Source organism: Numida meleagris, chromosome 1 (genome assembly GCF_002078875.1).
Source record: "Numida meleagris isolate 19003 breed g44 Domestic line chromosome 1, NumMel1.0, whole genome shotgun sequence".
Classification (NCBI taxonomy): domain Eukaryota; kingdom Metazoa; phylum Chordata; class Aves; order Galliformes; family Numididae; genus Numida; species Numida meleagris.
The window spans coordinates 110,286,807-110,306,114 of NC_034409.1; the positions used below are offsets into that span (position 1 = coordinate 110,286,807).

At 42.9% G+C, this 19,308-nt stretch overlaps 1 protein-coding gene across 1 annotated transcript in view; it reads left to right on the plus strand.

Moving 5' to 3' along the window:
• Positions 1-10,062, plus strand: part of MED14 (mediator complex subunit 14) — a 35,022-nt gene extending 24,960 nt beyond the window's left edge. Inside the window, exons 21-31 of the mRNA XM_021407623.1 lie at positions 200-469; positions 793-945; positions 1,491-1,602; positions 2,227-2,358; positions 3,033-3,215; positions 3,888-4,123; positions 4,786-4,965; positions 5,161-5,268; positions 5,698-5,823; positions 6,409-6,598; positions 9,464-10,062. Coding sequence (XP_021263298.1) covers positions 200-469; positions 793-945; positions 1,491-1,602; positions 2,227-2,358; positions 3,033-3,215; positions 3,888-4,123; positions 4,786-4,965; positions 5,161-5,268; positions 5,698-5,823; positions 6,409-6,598; positions 9,464-9,537 — 1,764 coding nt within the window. The 3' untranslated portion in view covers positions 9,538-10,062. The remainder of the gene's footprint in view (positions 1-199; positions 470-792; positions 946-1,490; positions 1,603-2,226; positions 2,359-3,032; positions 3,216-3,887; positions 4,124-4,785; positions 4,966-5,160; positions 5,269-5,697; positions 5,824-6,408; positions 6,599-9,463) is intronic.

Here is a 19,308-nt window from a genome sequence, read left to right on the forward strand (position 1 = left end):
AAAAGCTGATTTCTGATTAAACTGTTATCTTCATATTTACACCTGTATTGCTTGTTTATGAATCTCCTTGGCAGAAGGTGACTTGGGAAAGACAGTTCCCTTCCTGCCTCTATTTTCTCTGCCCTATCCCAGCCCGGATTTTTGCAGACTTTGACTTAACAGTAAGCTGTCTAGTCCCTCAGTATCTGTTCTCTTTCAGGTTTTGTTTGACACTCAGGCTCCGTTAAATGCCATCAACAAACTTCCAACTGTGCCCATGCTGGGTCTGACTCAACGCACTAACACTGCCTATCAGTGTTTCTCGATTTTGCCACAGTCACCTACGCATATCAGGCTGGCTTTTAGGAATATGTACTGCATTGACATCTACTGCCGGAGTCGTGGCGTTGTAGCGATACGTGATGGAGCATACAGTCTTTTTGACAACAGCAAAATAGTTGAAGGCTTCTACCCTGCACCGGGATTAAAGGTGACTGTTTCTAAGTTGTTTTTAAGTTGGTATGTCAGGTAACTAGAGAAATCTCATATTAACGAGCAAGGTTTATTGTGTGGTGGTCATGGAAGATCCTTTCTTTCAAAAAAGGGGAATGGGTGTGAATTGAGCTTAAAGTTGTCTGAAAAATTCTGTTTACGAATTCGTATATTTTGTAAACTTTGCATACTATGTGTAATTAATGCTTACGAGTAGTTAGTTCTACTGCTGCTAACGATGTCAACAAATACTATGCTCGTTTATGTACTACAACGCAAATGGAAAAAACCTGTTTACTAACAAAACTGATTTACCCACAGACATTCCTGAACATGTTTGTTGACAGCAACCAGGATGCACGAAGACGATCTGTAAATGAAGATGATAACCCGCCTTCTCCTATTGGAGGTGACATGATGGATTCTTTGATATCGCAGCTTCAGCCTCAGCAACCACCACAGCAACCGCAACAGGTAGCCTGCAGGCAAAAGCAGAAATCTTTGTCTTCCACAAATGCAGGTTTTTAAGATCTTACCTTCTGAAATGATTGGCAGTGAAAAATTGAACGGGAGACTATAAAAGTGTTACGCGATGGAATTTCCCTTGGGGCAAAACATATTAATTTTTGTCACTTTTCACTCCAGTGTGAACAGCCCATAGCAGATGACCGGCAGCTTTGGAGTGTCATATGAGACTTGCCACTTTAGAAGCAAAGGATGGAGGGTGGGAAAATGACTGGTTAAGACGAAAGATGTGGGGCAGGGAAGGGAGGGAGGAAGACTCGGGAGGTTTCTCTGTGTGGAGTGGCAGATAAGAAGGGATGAGGTGCAGAGTCATTTTGTCTTGAAGAACTACAAAAAGATGATGGAAAAAATAGTGTGTTGTGAACAAGGTGGTACTGTGAATTGAATAAATCGTAGGTGAGGATCAAACTCACTTGTATTCTCTTGCATATACTTACTTCAGTTTTTGTTCAAAATGATAAAAGACTTCTCTTGTCTTGTGTTATCTCTTTCAGCCATTTGCAAAACAGGCAGGAGCATCAGGAGCATATCCTCTAACTTCGCCACCCACCTCCTATCACAACACAGTGACACCTTCTCCATCTATGATGCACACGCAGTCACCAGGTGAGATGGCTGAGAATTTGTGTGCTAATCATACTGAAAATACACATGCTGCTTTTTGTGTGTGCATAGTTTTCTGTCGTTTGAGCTGTGTTTAGCTCCAAGTTAGCCAAGATAATATACTTTACAATTTGGAAAAACAACAAAGCAAAGTCCCACCATGCATGTTTTGGAAAGTGTATTTTGAAGCTTTAAAAAAATGGCAAAAGCGTGTTATCCTGAGCTGTATCATCTTTGAGACTGTTTTATTCTTAAGGCTAATAGCTTGCTCAGTCAAAACCTGTTCATTTTAAATACCTGCTTCTTCAGAAAAGCTTTTCATCACCAAAGCTTAGCTTTCTGTTTCCAGCTGTTACAGTGCAACAGCTGAAAGTGTTCTAATTTAAGGAAGCGGAAAATGCCATTCTTCAAGTCAGGTATTTTGGAAAGCTTCCTGTGCGTGCTGAATTGCTCTGGAAAACATAATCTTCATACATGTACAAAATACAGCCTTTTAGTGCAAGAAAAAATCCTTGTGAATTTTGTTTGCTAACTCCCTAAAATGAGAGAGCTGTAGTAGTTGATGGGGAAAAAAAATACGATAGAAAAATGGGAAAGTGTTTGTAATGATGTGATATCTTTGATTAGGAAACTTGCATGCTGCGAGCTCACCTAGTGGAGCTTTAAGAGCACCATCACCAGCATCCTTTGGTCCAACTCCTTCACCTTCCTCCCTCGGAATCACAATGGGTCAAACAGCAAACTTTGCCAGCCCACATGGTGAGTTCCTTACTGACAAGGGACAGGGAGAACACATTTGCTGCTCAAAATTAATTCTTCCTGGGTGTACTTTATTTTTTTTTTCACCGATTGAATTTTGTAATTGACTTAAGTAGCTGTTTTTATACATATGTGTAACTGTTAACAGCAGTCAAAAGTAGCTGCGTGGCATAGATTACAATCAGTGAAGGTTCAGGTGGTAATTTTAGCACCTCAGTAAAATTGTAGAGGTAAACTAAGTGAAATAGATACACAGTAAACAGTTTAAGAAGCTTGCGCTGATCAGTCTTTATAATGGAGTACCACACCAAAGGTACTTTGGCAGAGATAATTCCAAGATAGAGCTTAGATTAAGAACATCCAGCTGAGGCTTTCATTTGCTAAGGAGCAATAGAAACTACGTCTATATGCAAGAGCTCTTTAGTTTTATCCCAGTTGCATTAAACACATTGATTTGCCTTAATTTTCAATTTAATTTTTTTTGGAAAAACACAACCAGAAAACCCTTAAATTTCTCTTTTGTTTTTTCATCTGCCCATTTAGTACAGGTGTAAAATAAATTCTGAAAGATTGCAGACATCTTAAAATTTTGTAGATTTTGCAAGTATTTTTTAGATTAGTTAACCTTGAATTTTTTTGTTTTTAAGATGATGATGGTCTTGTAATATCTGCAGGTACCATAGATCCAAGCTCGCCATACACCATGATGTCACCCAGCCAGCGTGCAGGGAACTGGCCAGGATCTCCCCAGGTTGCTGGTCCATCACCAGCCGCACGGATGCCTGGAATGTCACCAGCCAACCCTTCCCTTCATTCACCTATTCCAGATGCCTCTCATTCCCCACGAGCTGGAACAAGTAGGTTACATTATTAGCATTACGATTGTGAAACACTCGTGGTTAGCATTTCTAGTTCTGTCATTTTTGGTAGGTTTGTGTCTCAGCCTAACAGTGCTTGCTTTCTTTGCGTAGTAAAATAGATAAGGAAATGAAGCCTTTACTCTGGACCAGTTCACGTATTTTATAGCAAACTGGAAATTGAGTTGAATCATACAGTATAAATGTCAGCAGGATTGATGCCTCTTGAAATGCAAAAATTAGTCTTAAACTATTGAGCTTCATGACTGAGAGGAAAAATCTTTGGAATGAAAGCAGTGACAGGCATATTTGCCTACCAAAATAACAGCTTCTCATATTATAGAGCTATAACTTGCTCTTGCAAGTTTGATCTGGCTGTCCTTAGATTTCATACAGTTTGTTGTACAAAGGTGATATCTGCTAGCACACTGAAGAAAGAAGAAAGGGGAATGTGAGTGAATGTTACTGAGACTTTGCACTAGTCAAGGGTCGAAGCTCTAATGCTTTGACTTTGCTCTATTGCCTATTATTAGGCAGCCAGATTCTTAAATAAGATTAAGCTTTGGCCCAGGCAGGTCACTGCTTGTGTGGTGATAGCAAATAAAGTGAACGCACACCCTAGGTTTCAGCTTAAATTCTTCTTTACTGCAAGTACTTTTTTCTTACTAATAGGTTCCCAAGCAATGCCAACAAGCATGCCTCCACCTCGTAAACTACCTCAGCGTTCTTGGGCTGCATCCATACCTACAATCCTCACCCACAGTGCCTTGAATGTTCTGCTGTTGCCCTCTCCTACCCCTGGGCTTGTGCCAGGACTAGCTGGCAGCTATCTTTGCTCCCCTCTTGAGCGATTCCTTGGATCAGTTATTATGAGGAGACATCTTCAGAGGATCATACAACAGGAAACGGTATGGTTGAGGATGTTTTAATGTTGATTTGCAAATGTGACTTCAGAGGCGTTCTTCTTAGTGCTTCTGTACTCCACATCCCAATTGGACACAAACTGAAGTGCTTTAAGTATCACAAGTATTTGCTATTAGACTTGTTCTGCTATACTTTGGAATATTCCCATCTCAAGTATCGACATTTAGAGAAAGTATACGTTTCAGTTTCCTTTCCGTGCAAGCAAGAACTGGAAAATCTGTTTGGTCAGGTGAATTACAATAACTGACACAATAAGACTCTGATTTTCTCATGCTTTGGCTTCCATGACTTTACTATGTTAACTAGGAGTTAACTAGAACAGCCAGAGGTTTGCTATGGATGTCTCTCTTTGGCAGGAATGACTGAAAAAGTACTTGGCAGTTGACAACCAAAATACTCAGTCATGAATGTTGCTTTAGGTTTTGAGACAGACAATGTCACCTCTTTGCTTCACTGGCATTCTTTAAGTGATGAAGAAAAAGCCAAACTCTGCTTGGCGTTTTTTCTTAAGGCAGTTTTACCTGTATATAAGCATCACATGTTTTTGGAAACAGCGTAAGTTAATCTCTACAGTCTTGGGAGTGAATGTGTGTTTTCATGCTATTTAATGAACAAGTCATTGAATGTGATGCTTCTCTTTGTACAGCTACAGTTAATAAACTCCAATGAACCAGGTGTCATTATGTTTAAGACGGAGGCACTGAAATGCAGGGTTGCACTCAATCCCAAAACCAACCAGACCTTGCAACTCAAAGTAACACCTGAAAATACAGGACAGTGGAAATCGGAGGAGTTACAAGTTTTGGAGAAGTTCTTTGAAACAAGAGTATGTACTCAGATCACTAATGTTTACATTTTTGTGTATTGCTTTTAGTCTCTCAGCTGAGAGGTTCTGCTGAGTTTCGCTGGGTTACGTAAGGGCTGCAAAATACAAAAATTGTACAGCTGTGCATGCTGGTTACCGTGTTAAATGATACAACTATTATCTAAATAGGCAGTACTAATTGGTGTCTTTCTTTAGGTTGCAGGGCCACCTTTTAAAGCAAACACCCTAATAGCCTTCACGAAATTATTAGGGGCTCCCACGCATATCCTCAGGGACTGTGTTCACATCATGAAACTTGAGCTGGTAAGTTAGCCTCTATTCAGTTCAGTCATCTTTGGTTACTGTGTTTGGAAAGGAAAAACAAGCTCTATCTACAAAGACATACATTACTTTCTGTATATGTTACTTAGTGTTAATAAAGAAGGTCTTGTTTTACCATTAGGTCTTCTGGAAACTCCCAAAATTTCTCCCTTAAACTGATGATTTCAAGAAACTGCAGGCGTGTTACTGCACATCAGATGCATATGCAGCCTGGCCAGAATCTTTCTCATTGTGTTCCTTTTGTTTGCCATATTCTCAGCTCTTGTTATTTTGACTTGTGCTAGACTTGGAAACGTCTGCAAGTTTAGCTAGAGGCACGGTCTGCTTTCTAACTCTTCCCTGGTTTGTAGACATACATGTCACTAATGTGAGACTTTGCTGTTTTTTCTCTGTGATGCTCTTTCTAAACAGTTCCCTGATCAGGCAAGTCAGCTGAAATGGAACGTGCAGTTTTGTTTAACAATTCCTCCCAGTGCACCACCAATTGCACCTCCAGGAACACCTGCTGTTGTGCTGAAATCCAAAATGTTGTTTTTTGTAAGTAGGGCTGTTTTAAAATCTTGAGGGCAGCATATCTTTGAAATAACCAGTGGTTAGGGACAAAACATATACACGCTATGTCTGATGATCATAGTAGTTAAAAATACTCTGCTGTCTGGAAGCATAGATTTGCGTGTAGCTCTTTAGTAATGCCTTGCTCTTATAAAAGCACAGCCACTCTTCATGTTTTGTGCTCTTGAAGAAATGCTGGTGATACATATCCTAAAGCTCGGTTTCCTCTGAGCTGCGGATATCTTTGTGTGCTCAGCTTCTGGTTGTTTTGCTCTTTGAGACACTTACTGCCTAGACAGAGCGATATATAGTAGTGGTTCTGGGAAAGGAGAGCATGAATGAGATTATTAGAACAAATATGTAGGTGTCATCTCTGAAGCAGTGCTCAGTGTAGGATGATTTTGAGAAGGAGATAGTTTACACCTGAAAGATACCTTCTCTGTTACAGAAATGACTGAAAACTGAGAGGGTAGAACGGTACGCTATCTGTAGGTCTCAATTGTTTTAACTAAATGGGAAGTTGTGATGAAGTACATGGTTAATTTAACACGCTTTGTTCTCTCCCCACAGCTCCAGCTAACACAGAAAACAACAGTCTCACAGGAAGCTGTTAGCATTATTGTCCCAATTATTTATGATATGGCTTCGGGTACAACTCAACAGGCTGACATTCCCAGGCAACAGAATTCTTCTGTTGCTGCTCCAATGATGGTTAGCAATATTCTAAAGAGGTTTGCTGAACTGAATTCACCACGACCAGGTACTGTACATGTCCAGTAGATATATTCTCTCCACCCAGACATCTGTGACAAATCTCCAGTGTAAAACTAAATCTCTCTAAGTCTGAATTCTTCTTGGTTCCTGTCATACTTCTTTAGTGATCACAAACTCCTGATGTGACAGGCAATACGTAATTTATTAGCAAGCACTGGCAATGCAGCAGACTTCTATGCCAGAAGGTTACACTGGTGATTCAGGCTGAATATCACTGTCAGAGTATTACTCCAAAGTAATAGAATGCACCACTTGTTGGCCCAAATCTTCCTGCATAGGAGGAGTTCTTAACAAATGTGCCCAGAATGAATCACAATAAACATTCTATGGTCAAGTGTCAGTTTTCATGCTTAACTATAAAGTTATTAAGCTTAACAGTAGAATATAAGGGAATGTTAAACTAGTTATCAGAACTTGTCCATGTGCTGTGAATGGTTAAGAAGTAATTGGTGGGACTGTATACACCTTTGTCAGTGTGTCCACTAGCAGAGGCGTATACGGTTCTGTCCACCAAATGTACTGTGAAGTGTTTGAGCTCAATAGCTTGCTCTGAATGTTCGTTGGCCCGTAGGTAGGTAGTGCACTGGGAGCAACACTGTACTTTGTTTTCCCTTGTTATATTTCTTATTTTTTTTAATATCTGGCAACACTGAACAGCAGTAGCAGGTTCTTTGGGCAGTATGTTGTCTGTAAGCATTGTTTGAAAACCTAATGCTCAAATGGCTCACAAGAACAAAAACTTTCAGTTCTGCTGTAGTTGCACACTGAAGAACAAAGCATTTTTCCAGTAACCCACCGAATAGTTTGAAGTTGTGAATCCAGAGGTTGAATTCTACTTCTACTCTGTGTGATTATTCATCTCATTCTGTGGTAACTTTAACTATGCCTGATGGTTTGTTTTGATTGCTAGAACATGAGTACTGTTTATCTTAAATTGGTGTGGATATGCATACATTTTGGAGAACTGTGATGAAATTTAAATTAACATGCGTTTCCTGTTTAACACGTAGTAATAGTGTAGGTAAATAGGGAGAGTAGCTTCGAGCTTGCCTGCAAGAGTTCTGTATAGGATAGAACTGTTGGTTGAATAGCTTTTATTTCAAGATACTTTGTCTAAACTGCAGGTGTTCCTTTTGGGAGGTGCTTCCCCACTGAGTTCCCCTAGAGGGAGGGAAGAGTAGATGCTTGTTTTGCTGTTTGTTATTGCAGTAAATTGTGTTTAAGGTAAACCCCCCACAGAATCCTACAGCGTAGGGAGTCGAAGAGGCTCTCGAGTATGGCAGGTGAGGTGTCTCCTGGTGATTGTTAGGTAGACGAGGATAGACAATTTTTGTTTGTCACACCGGTCTGGAAGTACGTTGGGAGTGCATTACAGGGAGCAGAGTACAGACAGGAGAAAATGCAGATAGAGCTTGTGGCACCGAGCAGGACCTTATCCAGGCAAAAAGAGATTGTAGCAAGCTAAGCAGAGGACAATCCTGATATCCTTTCTTTCGCAAATGAGAGGAAAGCCTGAGTCTATTGATTTCTCCCACCCAAAGTAGGATCTTTCCTGAGGACGCTTAAATTGCAATTTCCTATGTTCTTACTGTCAAAGCTTACCTCACTGTTATCTGACAAAAGAGAACAAGATACCTTCTGTTCTTTAACCCTGAAGGAGATGGGAAAGCCAACAGATGAAAGCAGATAGTTGGCAGACTTCTTTCACACCAGCAGTACATGGGAGATCCCAAATGCATATCCTTGCTGGGAGGACACTACTGTGCTGTACTCAGGATTTTCCTACCTGTGTTAGGTCTTCTGCTGCGCTCTTTGCAATTTGTATGGTTAAGTGAATTTTTCACTTTCAGTCAGAAGGGAGTAGGGCTTCCCACCGAGCACGTATGATCATATTGACACTGTCGTTGTAACCCGTAATCAGTGTTGCCTCATTTTGGCTGTATCTTTTTTACCTTTCTCTCTTTGTGAGAAAGTATTTTGTATTCAGCATAACTTTCCTCCTAATAAAATGGCAGTAACTGAAAAGTAAGTTCTTTTGGAAGTTTTATTTTCAGATCTGTGGGCAAGCACGTGATGCTGTGTTTAACAGTAGAACGCTGACTCACTGCGAGTGCGCTGTCTTTCTGCCATCACTTTGCCAATACCTCCACGGAGAAAGAAAAAAGCGATTTTATTTTTGGGCTGTAGCTGTACGTGAACTGAGATGGAATTGATTCCATCCCTGTCCTGGAATAATAGAGTTAAGCTTGAGCTGTAAGCCTCCAACCTGCGTTATGTAGCGGACTTCTGTCTTTTAGGAAAGTCCCTGCAGATGCAGGAGGTGACCCCTACAGAGGAGCTCAGGGGACTTGTGTGGTATTTCTTAAAACGCTTCACTGCTGAGTTTTCTGAAGTCTGGTTGACAGTGATGCAGTGGACGGTACTTAGCCCCCATTTGTCTCTTTGCTATGATAATGACTCGCCCAAAACAATCTTGGCAATCTCTAGTTTGGCAGTTAGGATTAATGCATCCTCACGGGCTCTGCTCTTATCTCCTTGCTCACACTGCTGCTTCTCCAGCAACAAGATTCAGACTTTTTTAATGGACGTTTCTCAACACATGCAGGAAAAAAATTGTGACGGGGTGCAGTAGCGGCTATTAATTTTATTACCTTACCAGGATGCTCCTCCTCGTGCTGGGCTGTGTGAGGGCAGTAGTGGCCGCGCTTGAAGCACGTCAGCGGGCAGAGCGCGTGGTCCAGCTCGGAGGGAGCGCGAGTAGCGCGCTTCCTCGCCTGCCTGTTAGAGTTAAGCCCAGCCTGTTGCTCTGCCGTTGCGTGTGATGCTAACCTGTCTCTTTTCCCTGTTCCAGGTGAATGCACAATATTTGCAGCCGTTCGGGATTTGATGCTTAATCTTACGCTGCCCCCTGGTGGGCGTCCATAGACACTTTTAAAAGAAGGCTGAAAATGAGACAAAACAGCAAAAAAAAAAAAAAAATCTCTCTGAAATTAAGCCTTCAATTAAAAGAGGACGTTTAATTTCACTTTTTTAAAGAGCTAACTATAATAAACTGGCAAACTTTCAGGGATGCACTTTCATCAAATGAGTATCACCACGACTTTTGTATAGTGCTGTTGTATAGTGTGTTTTGATGGGAGACACTTCAGACTAGGTAATAGATCGAAGTATCAGCTTGCTGGTAATAGATTTAATATTCTGTTTTATACTATACAGAGTATGAAGATGCCAAACTTGTTTGTTTTTTGTTTTTCTTATGTTTTGGTGTAATAGTCTTTTTTTAAGGCAGGTCTGTCATTTTTGAATACTGTAAAACTGTGACAAACTTTATATTGAAGCTGTATTTTAATATGACTGCTTTGAATCCTTAAACAATTTATTTGGGCTTGTTGTAAACATGTCCCCAAAAAGCAATATTTAATAAACTGGATTGAAAAAAAAAAATCTTAATCTGGATGTTGTATAATCTGAAACGTTATTCCTCTCTGCTGTAGTCGCTGGCCGGATCTCTTGTATTCACATTTACTTTGCTATCTATTCATTATCCTGTTTCCCCCATGTGCTTCTAACTTAAAAAAAAAAAAATAGATTCAATCAAAACCATACAGTTATTACTAAGCCTTCAGAAAAAAATGCTTGTTCATTTTGCTCATTGTATAAGTAACTAGTATTTACTTAGTGCTTCATCCTGTGGTTGTAAGGAACTACATCTGTTCTGTCCCAAAAGTAGAGTGGTAGGAAGCACCTTTTTTCACCTGTCATGGAGCTTTTAGACACCTCAAAAACAGTAGAAGTTATTCGTCTTATTGTAAAGGCAGTTAAGGAGAGAAAGAAGCTTGAACCGTATGCCCTGAAATTGGAGAGGATGATCCAAAAAAGCTGAAGATGACCAAAAAAAACCAACCCATAGGCGCTACCTCACATTTAACTCTCTGAATTGGATTTGGATAAGTTTGTCAGCGGTGATAGAAGGCTCTCACAATCAAAGAAAAATTCCGTCTTTAGGAATTAGTCTGTCATTTAATCTTTTGTCCACATGGATTAGTATTCTCCAATTTTTACTGAGTTCAGCTTGGTTTCCTGTCTTGAAAGTGTAGCACGCTGCAGTCCTGCCTCACTACACTTGCACAGCTGTCAGCTCCCTGCTTTGCTGATGGGTGTGTTAAACTAATTCTAAAAATCTTTTTGTGGATATCTTCTTGCCTACCTGGTTGGATTTGTGGCTCCTGTTGCCCCTACGTCCATCACAAGGTTTCCTTCCCTATTCTTGAATGTGTCCGTGGCAAAGCTCTTACATTATAAATCATCTTTTCGTTAGTGGTGGCTTCAGACTTCAGCCTTGAAATGGGTTGTGAGTGTTGGTGCTGTGTCAGTCAGTATTATTCTAACTCATATCTAACCTCTGATTACACAGCTTTTCTGCAGTACTGAACTACTGCTGTTACTCAGATTTTGTATTTATATCTCTCTCAACTAAACTAATGATATAAAATTAAGAGGCAGTAGATCGATGTCTGAATAAGGAGCGGATATTTTGCTGCCTACTGGTCTGGCTTGGAGGTCTGAGTGTTCCCCTGCCAAAAAGCAGCTTTCTGACACGCAGAGAAATGACTGCTCTTCCTTGCCCACATTGCCACGGGGGTGTTACTGGGGGAAAAAGGCTCCGCTGAACTTCAGGCACTTGAAAATGAATTGGGGGATGAAGTCAGGATGAAGAGAAAACAACGTGAACTAATGACTTGCGGTTACGAGATGGCGTTCCCAACCTGAGATTTTCATTGCCGTAGGAGATTCGACTGTCCATTTATTTCACTAACAGAAATTCTGCGGTGACTCCACATCCTGCGTTACCTGTAGATTCCCATAAATCTGCCCGTGGGGAGAGAGAAGACAAAGTATATGGAGAAAAATAACAGTTGTGTACTGGTAGGCAGGCTTGGAGCGGCAATGTCAGCAAGTGCCGAATGGGAACACAAAATGATCCAGCTACCCAAAAGTAAACCCAGATGACAGCAGTAACTTTGTGGCTTTCCGTATCATAAATGTTGGTCGAGTTGTGTTAAAGGTTTCCATTTAAAAGGGAGATGGAGGCTTTCCTGAGCCCTGCGAGCACTCGGATGGAGCTGAATCAAGGTGAGATTTTTGTTTGGAACAAAGCTTACATCGCTTGTTGGCCTTGTACACTTGACTGTCCCGCAGTTCACATCTGAGATTGCAAATGTTCTAACAGTTTTCAAGGACTGCAGGAAGCAAGTAAGTTCTGATAATGAGTATTTGAGGCAAAACAAAGCTTCGTAAAGCTGGAAGCTGTTTTTCCTTCAAGAGCTTTAGTTTGTCTCTAAGCACATCTTCCACCTATTAGTTGGAAGTTACTCCAGGTAGCGGTCTTTTTAAAGCAAAATCGGTGTGAAAAATAGCTAGTACAATGGAATCGAGGGAGAGTATTTGAGTAATTTGAGTTAGATTTAGGGCTAAACTGTCAACTGTCATTTCAGAAGTTGTGGTATGCCGGCTGTTATTATAGGTCAAGTGGTTGTGTTCTCCTGACTCAAATTTTCCATGCACTCAAGAGAATTTTAAATGTCTTTAAGAATGAATTTCAGGAACTTAATGTGGAATCAAAATGTGCTCAGTACATAATATCTAGGCTGTACTCCCAAAGCTGTGACTGTTGTACAACCCTGTAATAACACTGTAATTGAGAGATGACCATTTAAGTTGTATCATATGGCCTTAACAGGGCTTCCCTGTTGAAATTCCTACAGCAGCTGATAATTCATACGCTGGGTGGATCTGAAGCAATATGCCAATTGGAGGGGAAATAATTTTTTTTTTTTTAAGTCTCCAACCACGTCTCCAGCAACATCACAAACTGAGGAAGCAACGCTGTGGTGCATGTGTCTGTGCACTCCCAGCCCCGCGTGTTCTTCCAGAACAATAATTAGCATCTTTGGTAAGTGACCCCTGTGTAATGGATTTTAGAGGAAATGTCCGGCTGCTGCTGTGAGAGATAAGAGATGCTGAGTGAGGAGGGTTGTGCTGGGGGCTGTGCAGAGCAGCGTGGCTGCTTTGAAAAGGACAGTTTCAAGGTTGTGGATAGCGGAGCGTGAATATCCTGATGAGTGGGGAAGTTGCAGCTTCACCAGAGGCTTTCTCTGGGAGAGCAGAGGACTTCTATCAGAAACAGCTGACACCTGACAAAAAAAAACAGTGTGCTGGTGGGCCTGCCCGAGGTTGTTTGCTTCCTTGTCGTTAAATATGACCAGGTGAGCTGAGCATGCCCTGGAGGAGTTGGATGGATGCGGGTCAGTTGGGGATGCTCAGGAGGGGTGGGGTTCTGCCCCTCTCATGTAGCAGTGTGGATACAGCCCCTCAGCTCTAGCCAGCTCCACGCTGAGCTCAGGGGTGCAGCATGTGCTCAGAAACATCAAGCTCCCTTTGACTTCTGTGGGCTGGTGTTGCCTTTTGTCAAATCTTACACAGTGGAAGGGCAAGGTTTAGAGATCATTTCTTTCCGAGCTCCAAGCGTCTAAGTCTATACAGAGTTGGCGATAATCAGTGTGAATTCATCTGAGATTTGAAAGCACATTCCTTCGGCCTGAAAGTAGATTTGTGAAGTTGTTTTTTTTTCCCTCCACTTTTGTATTTATCTCCTGCTGCAGATGGGTGCTAAAACAAAAGGTGTGCCACCACCGCCGCCTCCTTGCTGGCTGTAGGTTGGTCACAGTGTGGCCTTGCTGGAGAAATCAGCTGGTCAAACAGGGAAAGATTTTAAGTCTGAAGGAAATAACCTTTTATTCAAACACAGAGTTGGTGAGCAAACACAGCACCACGGGCTTCTGGGCATCCTGAAAGAGGATTATTAGGGTTGTTTCATTTACTTTAGCTGATGTGACCTTGAAGCATTGGTAGCATTGGTGGCCAGGTAGTGACGTTAGCGCACACATCTGAGGCCCAAGGTGACCCAGGAGGAGTCTGTACTTCATTAGGATGATTCCTGCAGCTGGTGGGCAGCTTGGGGCAGATTTCAGATGCAGCAACACCGGCTGACCCCAGGCAGGACACCAAGGGCTGCCGGCGAGGTTTGGTGGGCGTGGTGGTCGCACTGCTGCTCTCCTTGAGGATGAGAGACCACATGGGCTGCCTAGTGCCTCCTTCAGGTAGCAGACAGAGCTGCTCTCTCCTGGCTGCAGAGCCTGCAAGGAAGGCCCGGCACTCGCTGTGTGAGTTGCACAAGGTGCCTGGAGGTTGATTGCTTGTTTAGCTATGAAAAAGGTAAAATGGCAGCGCTCTGTGTTGCATTTAGTGAGGAGTGTTGGCTTGTCGGTGACCTGCGCCTCTTCCACCTTGCTTTGGAGCTCAGGCCCCTCTGGGCAGGGTTAGGACCACAGGCAGGCCTCTGAGACTGCGGTTTTAGGAGCCTCTTCATTCCTTCCCTTGCAAGAACCTACCAAAAATCCACCCAGCAACAGCTCTTTATAGACATGGCTCATGGTTAGAGAGGGAGGGAGAGGCCGGGAGGCAGGAGATGCTGAGAAAGTACTTCAGCCCTCCCTGTTGAGATCAGGTTATCATCTTGGAGAGACTAGTTTTAAGCAAGTGCCACATCCACACGGCTCTTGAACACCTCCAGGGATGGTGACTCCACCACCTCCCTGGGCAACCTGTGCCACTGCCTCACCACTCCTCCTGAGAAGAAACTTCCTAACATCCAACCCATTGTGGCTTCTCGTGAGCAGCTCTGTGGTGCAGTTATGCAGCACCTCAACCCTACCTGCTGGTGCCAGCTACAGTGCTGCTCAGTCAGCTTGAAAGGAATTGATTTTGCTCAGCTTTCTTTATTATTTTTATTTTAGCTCCCATGCTCCACGGTTTCTTGGAGCTTTTTTGCCCCGCGGTTAAGATTCCCCACGCGTCACACCATCCCCCTGGAGAGCATGAGTTATCAAAGCTCATGCAGGTAAATGGTTTAAAACAGTAATAAAGCCAACCTGTCATTTCCAGATTTTGAAGGAAATGTAATGATTTGAATGCCTATTTTTGTCTGCATGGTTTGATTTAGTGCTATGAGGACATTTTAAGACATTTATTTACAATGGAGTTATTACACAATTATTCTTCCATGCAAATTCTAATGCCCAATTCCCACGGAGATGGCTGAGATGGGGAGCACTGGGCTTTGGATTGCTGCCATTGTTGCTTAAGGCCTTTTTTCAGAAGATGAACACGGTTGTGCTTTTGCAAATCTGAATTCTGCATTCTGCTAACCAGCAGCACCAACCAACCAGAAGGGGCGGCTGAGTAACCCGCGTCACCGCTTCAGTTCACTGCTTCTCACACCTTCGTCCCAAAGGAAAGACAAACAAATGTTACTCTGATTCTCTTTGATTTTTCCAGTTTTTCATCCTCCTTTGAGTTCCATAGGCACCTAAGTAAAGGTAAGGACACACGGCCGCCTGGCACAGGGGCACTGCACAGAGTCTGCCTGACCTCCAGCATCACTTCCACTGCAGCAGCAACTGCTTTTCTCTTTTATTCTTTAATACAAATGCAGCTCTAAACTCTCGTTGGAAGGAAAATGCATTTTCTTTTACCCTTTAATTCCCAGCCGTAGGAGGATGCTTAAAATACACGCAGGCGGGCACTGTTCTTATTTCAGGTGAAGCCACCCACTGGCTGCTGGGACACAAGTTTGGCTGTGTTTGGCTGCTTCCATCATCATTTACACAATGAAATTAGGTCATGATTTTTTGCCTCCTGGAACTCCTCTACGCATTGACTAGAGGCACCTTGAAGCTTGCCTCAGAATACAGTGTCGAAGCCTTAGGAACAAAAAGCAAATAATAGCCACGGTTTGGTAGCGAAGCAGCACTCACTTCTGTAATTTCTGACCTTTCATTTTGGACATGTGCTTACAAAAAGAAGCTGTCAGAATCCCATTTTCCTGCTCTAAGTGAAAGGCTGTTTCTGACACTCTCTGTTATTGTCTGGTTCGCAGCCTCCTCCAGCCCTCCTCCACGCACGGCTCTGTGTTGTTTTCCTCCATCGCTCAGGAGTTATAAAAGCTTTTAGCAAACGTGGCATTTCCTCCTCCCCCGCTCTGCTGTTGTCACAGATGATTTTATAGAACAAATCTAATTTTACCTTCAGTGAGCTTTGTTGGTGTTTGGTTTTAGCAGCAATTCTTCTAATGATAGTGAAAATGTTCTTTTACATCAGGTGTTGATTTCTCTGCAGAAAAATACCTTTTTGCCTGGCTTTCGCCGTAGTCCATGCTTTCCTAAAACTTGGGAGTATGTCTGTCTTCAATTTATATGAATACTTTTAACCTTATGTTTACTTAGGCGTAAGTATACCAGCAAGAAAATGAACCTTTTTTTTTGCCTTTATCTACGTAATCGTAGAATGATTAAGGTTGGAAAAGACCTCTAACACCACCCAGTCCAACCACCAGCCCATCCCCTCCATGCCCACCGACCATGTCCCTCAGTGCCACATCCACACGGCTCTTGAACACCTCCAGGGATGGTGACTGCACCACCTCCCTGGGCAGCCTGTGCCACTGCCTCACCGCTCTTCCTGAGAAGAAATGGTTCCTACTATCCAACCTGAACACCCCCTGTGCAACTTGAGGCCATTCCCTCCTGTCCTATCACTGTTATCTGGGAGAAGAGGCCAACTTCCACCTCACTTTTGTGTCACTGTGGAGGGCAATGTAGTGCAGTTGCTTGTTCCCTGGGTCTGCTGTACACTCAGCTGGGGTGGATGAACTCAGTTGGATGCACATAACAACAGCACCGTCTTTCCAAACCGAGGCTTTGTTTTGGAGGGGTTTTCCACCTCTTTCTTCTCCGGCCATTGCCTGTCCTTTGCACTCTTCCTCCACCCTGTCTATGCCACAAGCTGGCCTTTCGTAGCATTTAACATAATTTCAAGCACCATAATATTTTGCAGTTCATGGGAAAGAAAAAAACCAAAGAGTTCATTTCTGTTTGGAGAACAACAAGTTTCAGATTAGACTTCAGATACCGAGACAGTGAGGCATTTGACGTGAGAATCCTTTGTTCTATCGGAATGCTTTTGTCTATTTCTATTGCTCTGGCTCTTACAAGAGATGCAGATTATAACTTCTTAAAGGAAAGAAAGGCAGAGGCTGGAAGGCTTTGAAAAAGAGAAACAACAACAACAAAATTTTAGCACGGTCTGGAGAAGAGAAGATTGAGCAGCAAAGAAAATGAAGGTAGGAATTCATTTTTTTCTTCCTAGCTGAAGTTGGGCAGTATGGGAAAATTTAGCAGGAGGTATAATTAAAACACCTGAGCTTTTTAGATTCTTTTTTCCTTCTCTGCCCAATAGCAGATGTAGGCTACAGTCACTAACGGCTCCTATGCTGCTGGGAATGGTGGCAGCTGAGGCTGGCGTTACCCCTGCCTGCACTCAGCATCTCTGCAGCAGTGGAACTGTGAGGGGTCTGGAGCACAAGTCTGATGGGGAGCAGCTGAGGGAACTGGGATTGTTCAGTCTGGAGGAGAGGAGGCCCAGGGGAGACCTCATCGCTCCCCACAGCCACCAAGCAGAGCCTCCCTGCTCCCAAGGACGACGCAAGCACCCTGCTCTCCCCTCCCAGAAGCTCTCTATGAGGCAGAGCTGGACATAGCCTCACGTGGCTTAGATTGCAACACTACATCAGTTTGAAACATCTAATGATTTTCTCAGCATTAGCTACAAAACTTAGGGTATTGCTTCCTTCAGACCATGGTCTCCACTTTTTATATATTTTTTTCCTTTTTTTCCTGCTGCTGCAGCACTTGGTGACAGAAACAGATTCTTAAGAGTTGAGAGCCGTCTGATCACTTAAATGGATTTTTATTTCCAAGCTGCTGCTGCACATTAGTCAAGAGTTTGATTGATGACCTGCTGTAGGATGTAGTTAGAGCTCCCTTTTAGTGCTGCTGCGCTCAAACGCTGTAATTGATTATATGGGTATTGCTAGAGACCGTATCAATTCCTTGGGCACTTTGACCACAGTATTTTATGGAACTGTGTAAAATAGAGGGGGAGATTAGGCGAGTAGAGAGGCAGCACTGAAGTTCTCCAGCAGCCTGTGAGCTCACAGCATTGCCTGTGTGGTACCAGTTAAATTACTGCGAATTTGGCTTGGCTGTACTGCTTCTATCCCCATGGCCTAATGTAAAGCATATGCTCACCAAATTAAAGGCATGTAAATTTGTCATCATAAATTCATGCACTGGAGCATAATGAAAGCAGAGTTTTGACTGCCTTTGTAAAAACACTTGGTGCAACCATTAATTTTGTTTCCCCTATGAAACATTCTAAGGTATTTTATGATGTATATTCATGCCAAGGAGTTAGCTGTGTATTTTTGACAATGTTGGATGACACCGAAATTTGAGTGCCAGAGGCCTTTACTGTGAAACTTTTCTTCAACAATATAAGAATAGTTCTAAGCTCTGAAAGTACACTGGTGGTGCAGCCCTTATTTAAAGATGGGATTTCTATTCTGAAAGCTGTCCCCAGGAACTCTGAATATAGCTGCTGCTTGGCATTCCTCATGGACCTGTTTGAGAGTAGAATTCCTAATAATTTTGTTACAGACTCTTACCTGAATTGCTGCACTTCCAGAGCGCTGCCTGTCTGTCCCTGGCCTTAGCTTGCTCCAGTGCTTTCTCTTACATGAACTGCTGAAAACGAATTGGTACAGTCGGTGACAGGCTCCGATACAGAGGGATACATGACACCATCACTTGGTCTCTGCTCCAATTATTTGAGTGTGGTTACCTGGATGGGCTTTTGGCAGCAGTGGCACCAGTAGCTGTTCTTGCAGGGGTACAGCTTCTGCAGACACTGGCTGGCTGTCATTTCTTGCTCCTCCCTCCTTCAGCCAGGAGCTGCAGAAGCACTGTGTTTTGAAGTGTTTTGGGTGCATTGCAACTAAGTGTAGTTCCTCCATGGAAGCACCCTGCATTACTGGCACAACAGGACAGGCAACAAACGCTGGCTTCCTGATTTATTCCAGTGTCTTTTCTTCTGCGTGATGTGAAAGCCTCCACTTCCACTTCAGTCACCCTTATCTGCCTCCTTTTCTGTCCTGCATTACGCGTGCTGCTCCTCCACCCCTCCCCTCACAGAAATCTTAAGTACCACTCGCCCCCCCCTTGCTCAATCTTCCATTTTTTCGAGAGAACAGCCATGAATTTCAGCTCCAACCATCCACTTCACCACAGCCATAAAACAGCGTCAGCAATAGGATACAAATGATCATTGTTATTGTGTGTGGTTATTTTGGTTTGAGATGTTTTCTGAGACAGAAGCTCATCTCCCTACCCACCAGCAGCGCGCCCTTGTCGCCTCCACTCAGACTGACCTATAAAGCCTGGCAGGCAGCAGCGGAGTTGCTCAACATTTGCATTTCAGTGCGGTTTCTTCACTTCTACTTTTTTTTTTTCCCCAATTAATGTAACATTTGCATATTTCAGATCCGGTTTGGGCTTCTTTTGCCTATGTGTCGCAACAGCGGTACACAGGCTGGAAGAATTCTGCAGGTTGCCATGCTGCCACGAAGAACTCTGGAGTGCTGAGGTGTACACAGAGCCTAAATTAACTCCTTTCTGCAGAGTTCAGGCTTTGGAGGATGATCTAGAGAAAACAGCACGCCGATTCCTTATAGAACCCTTT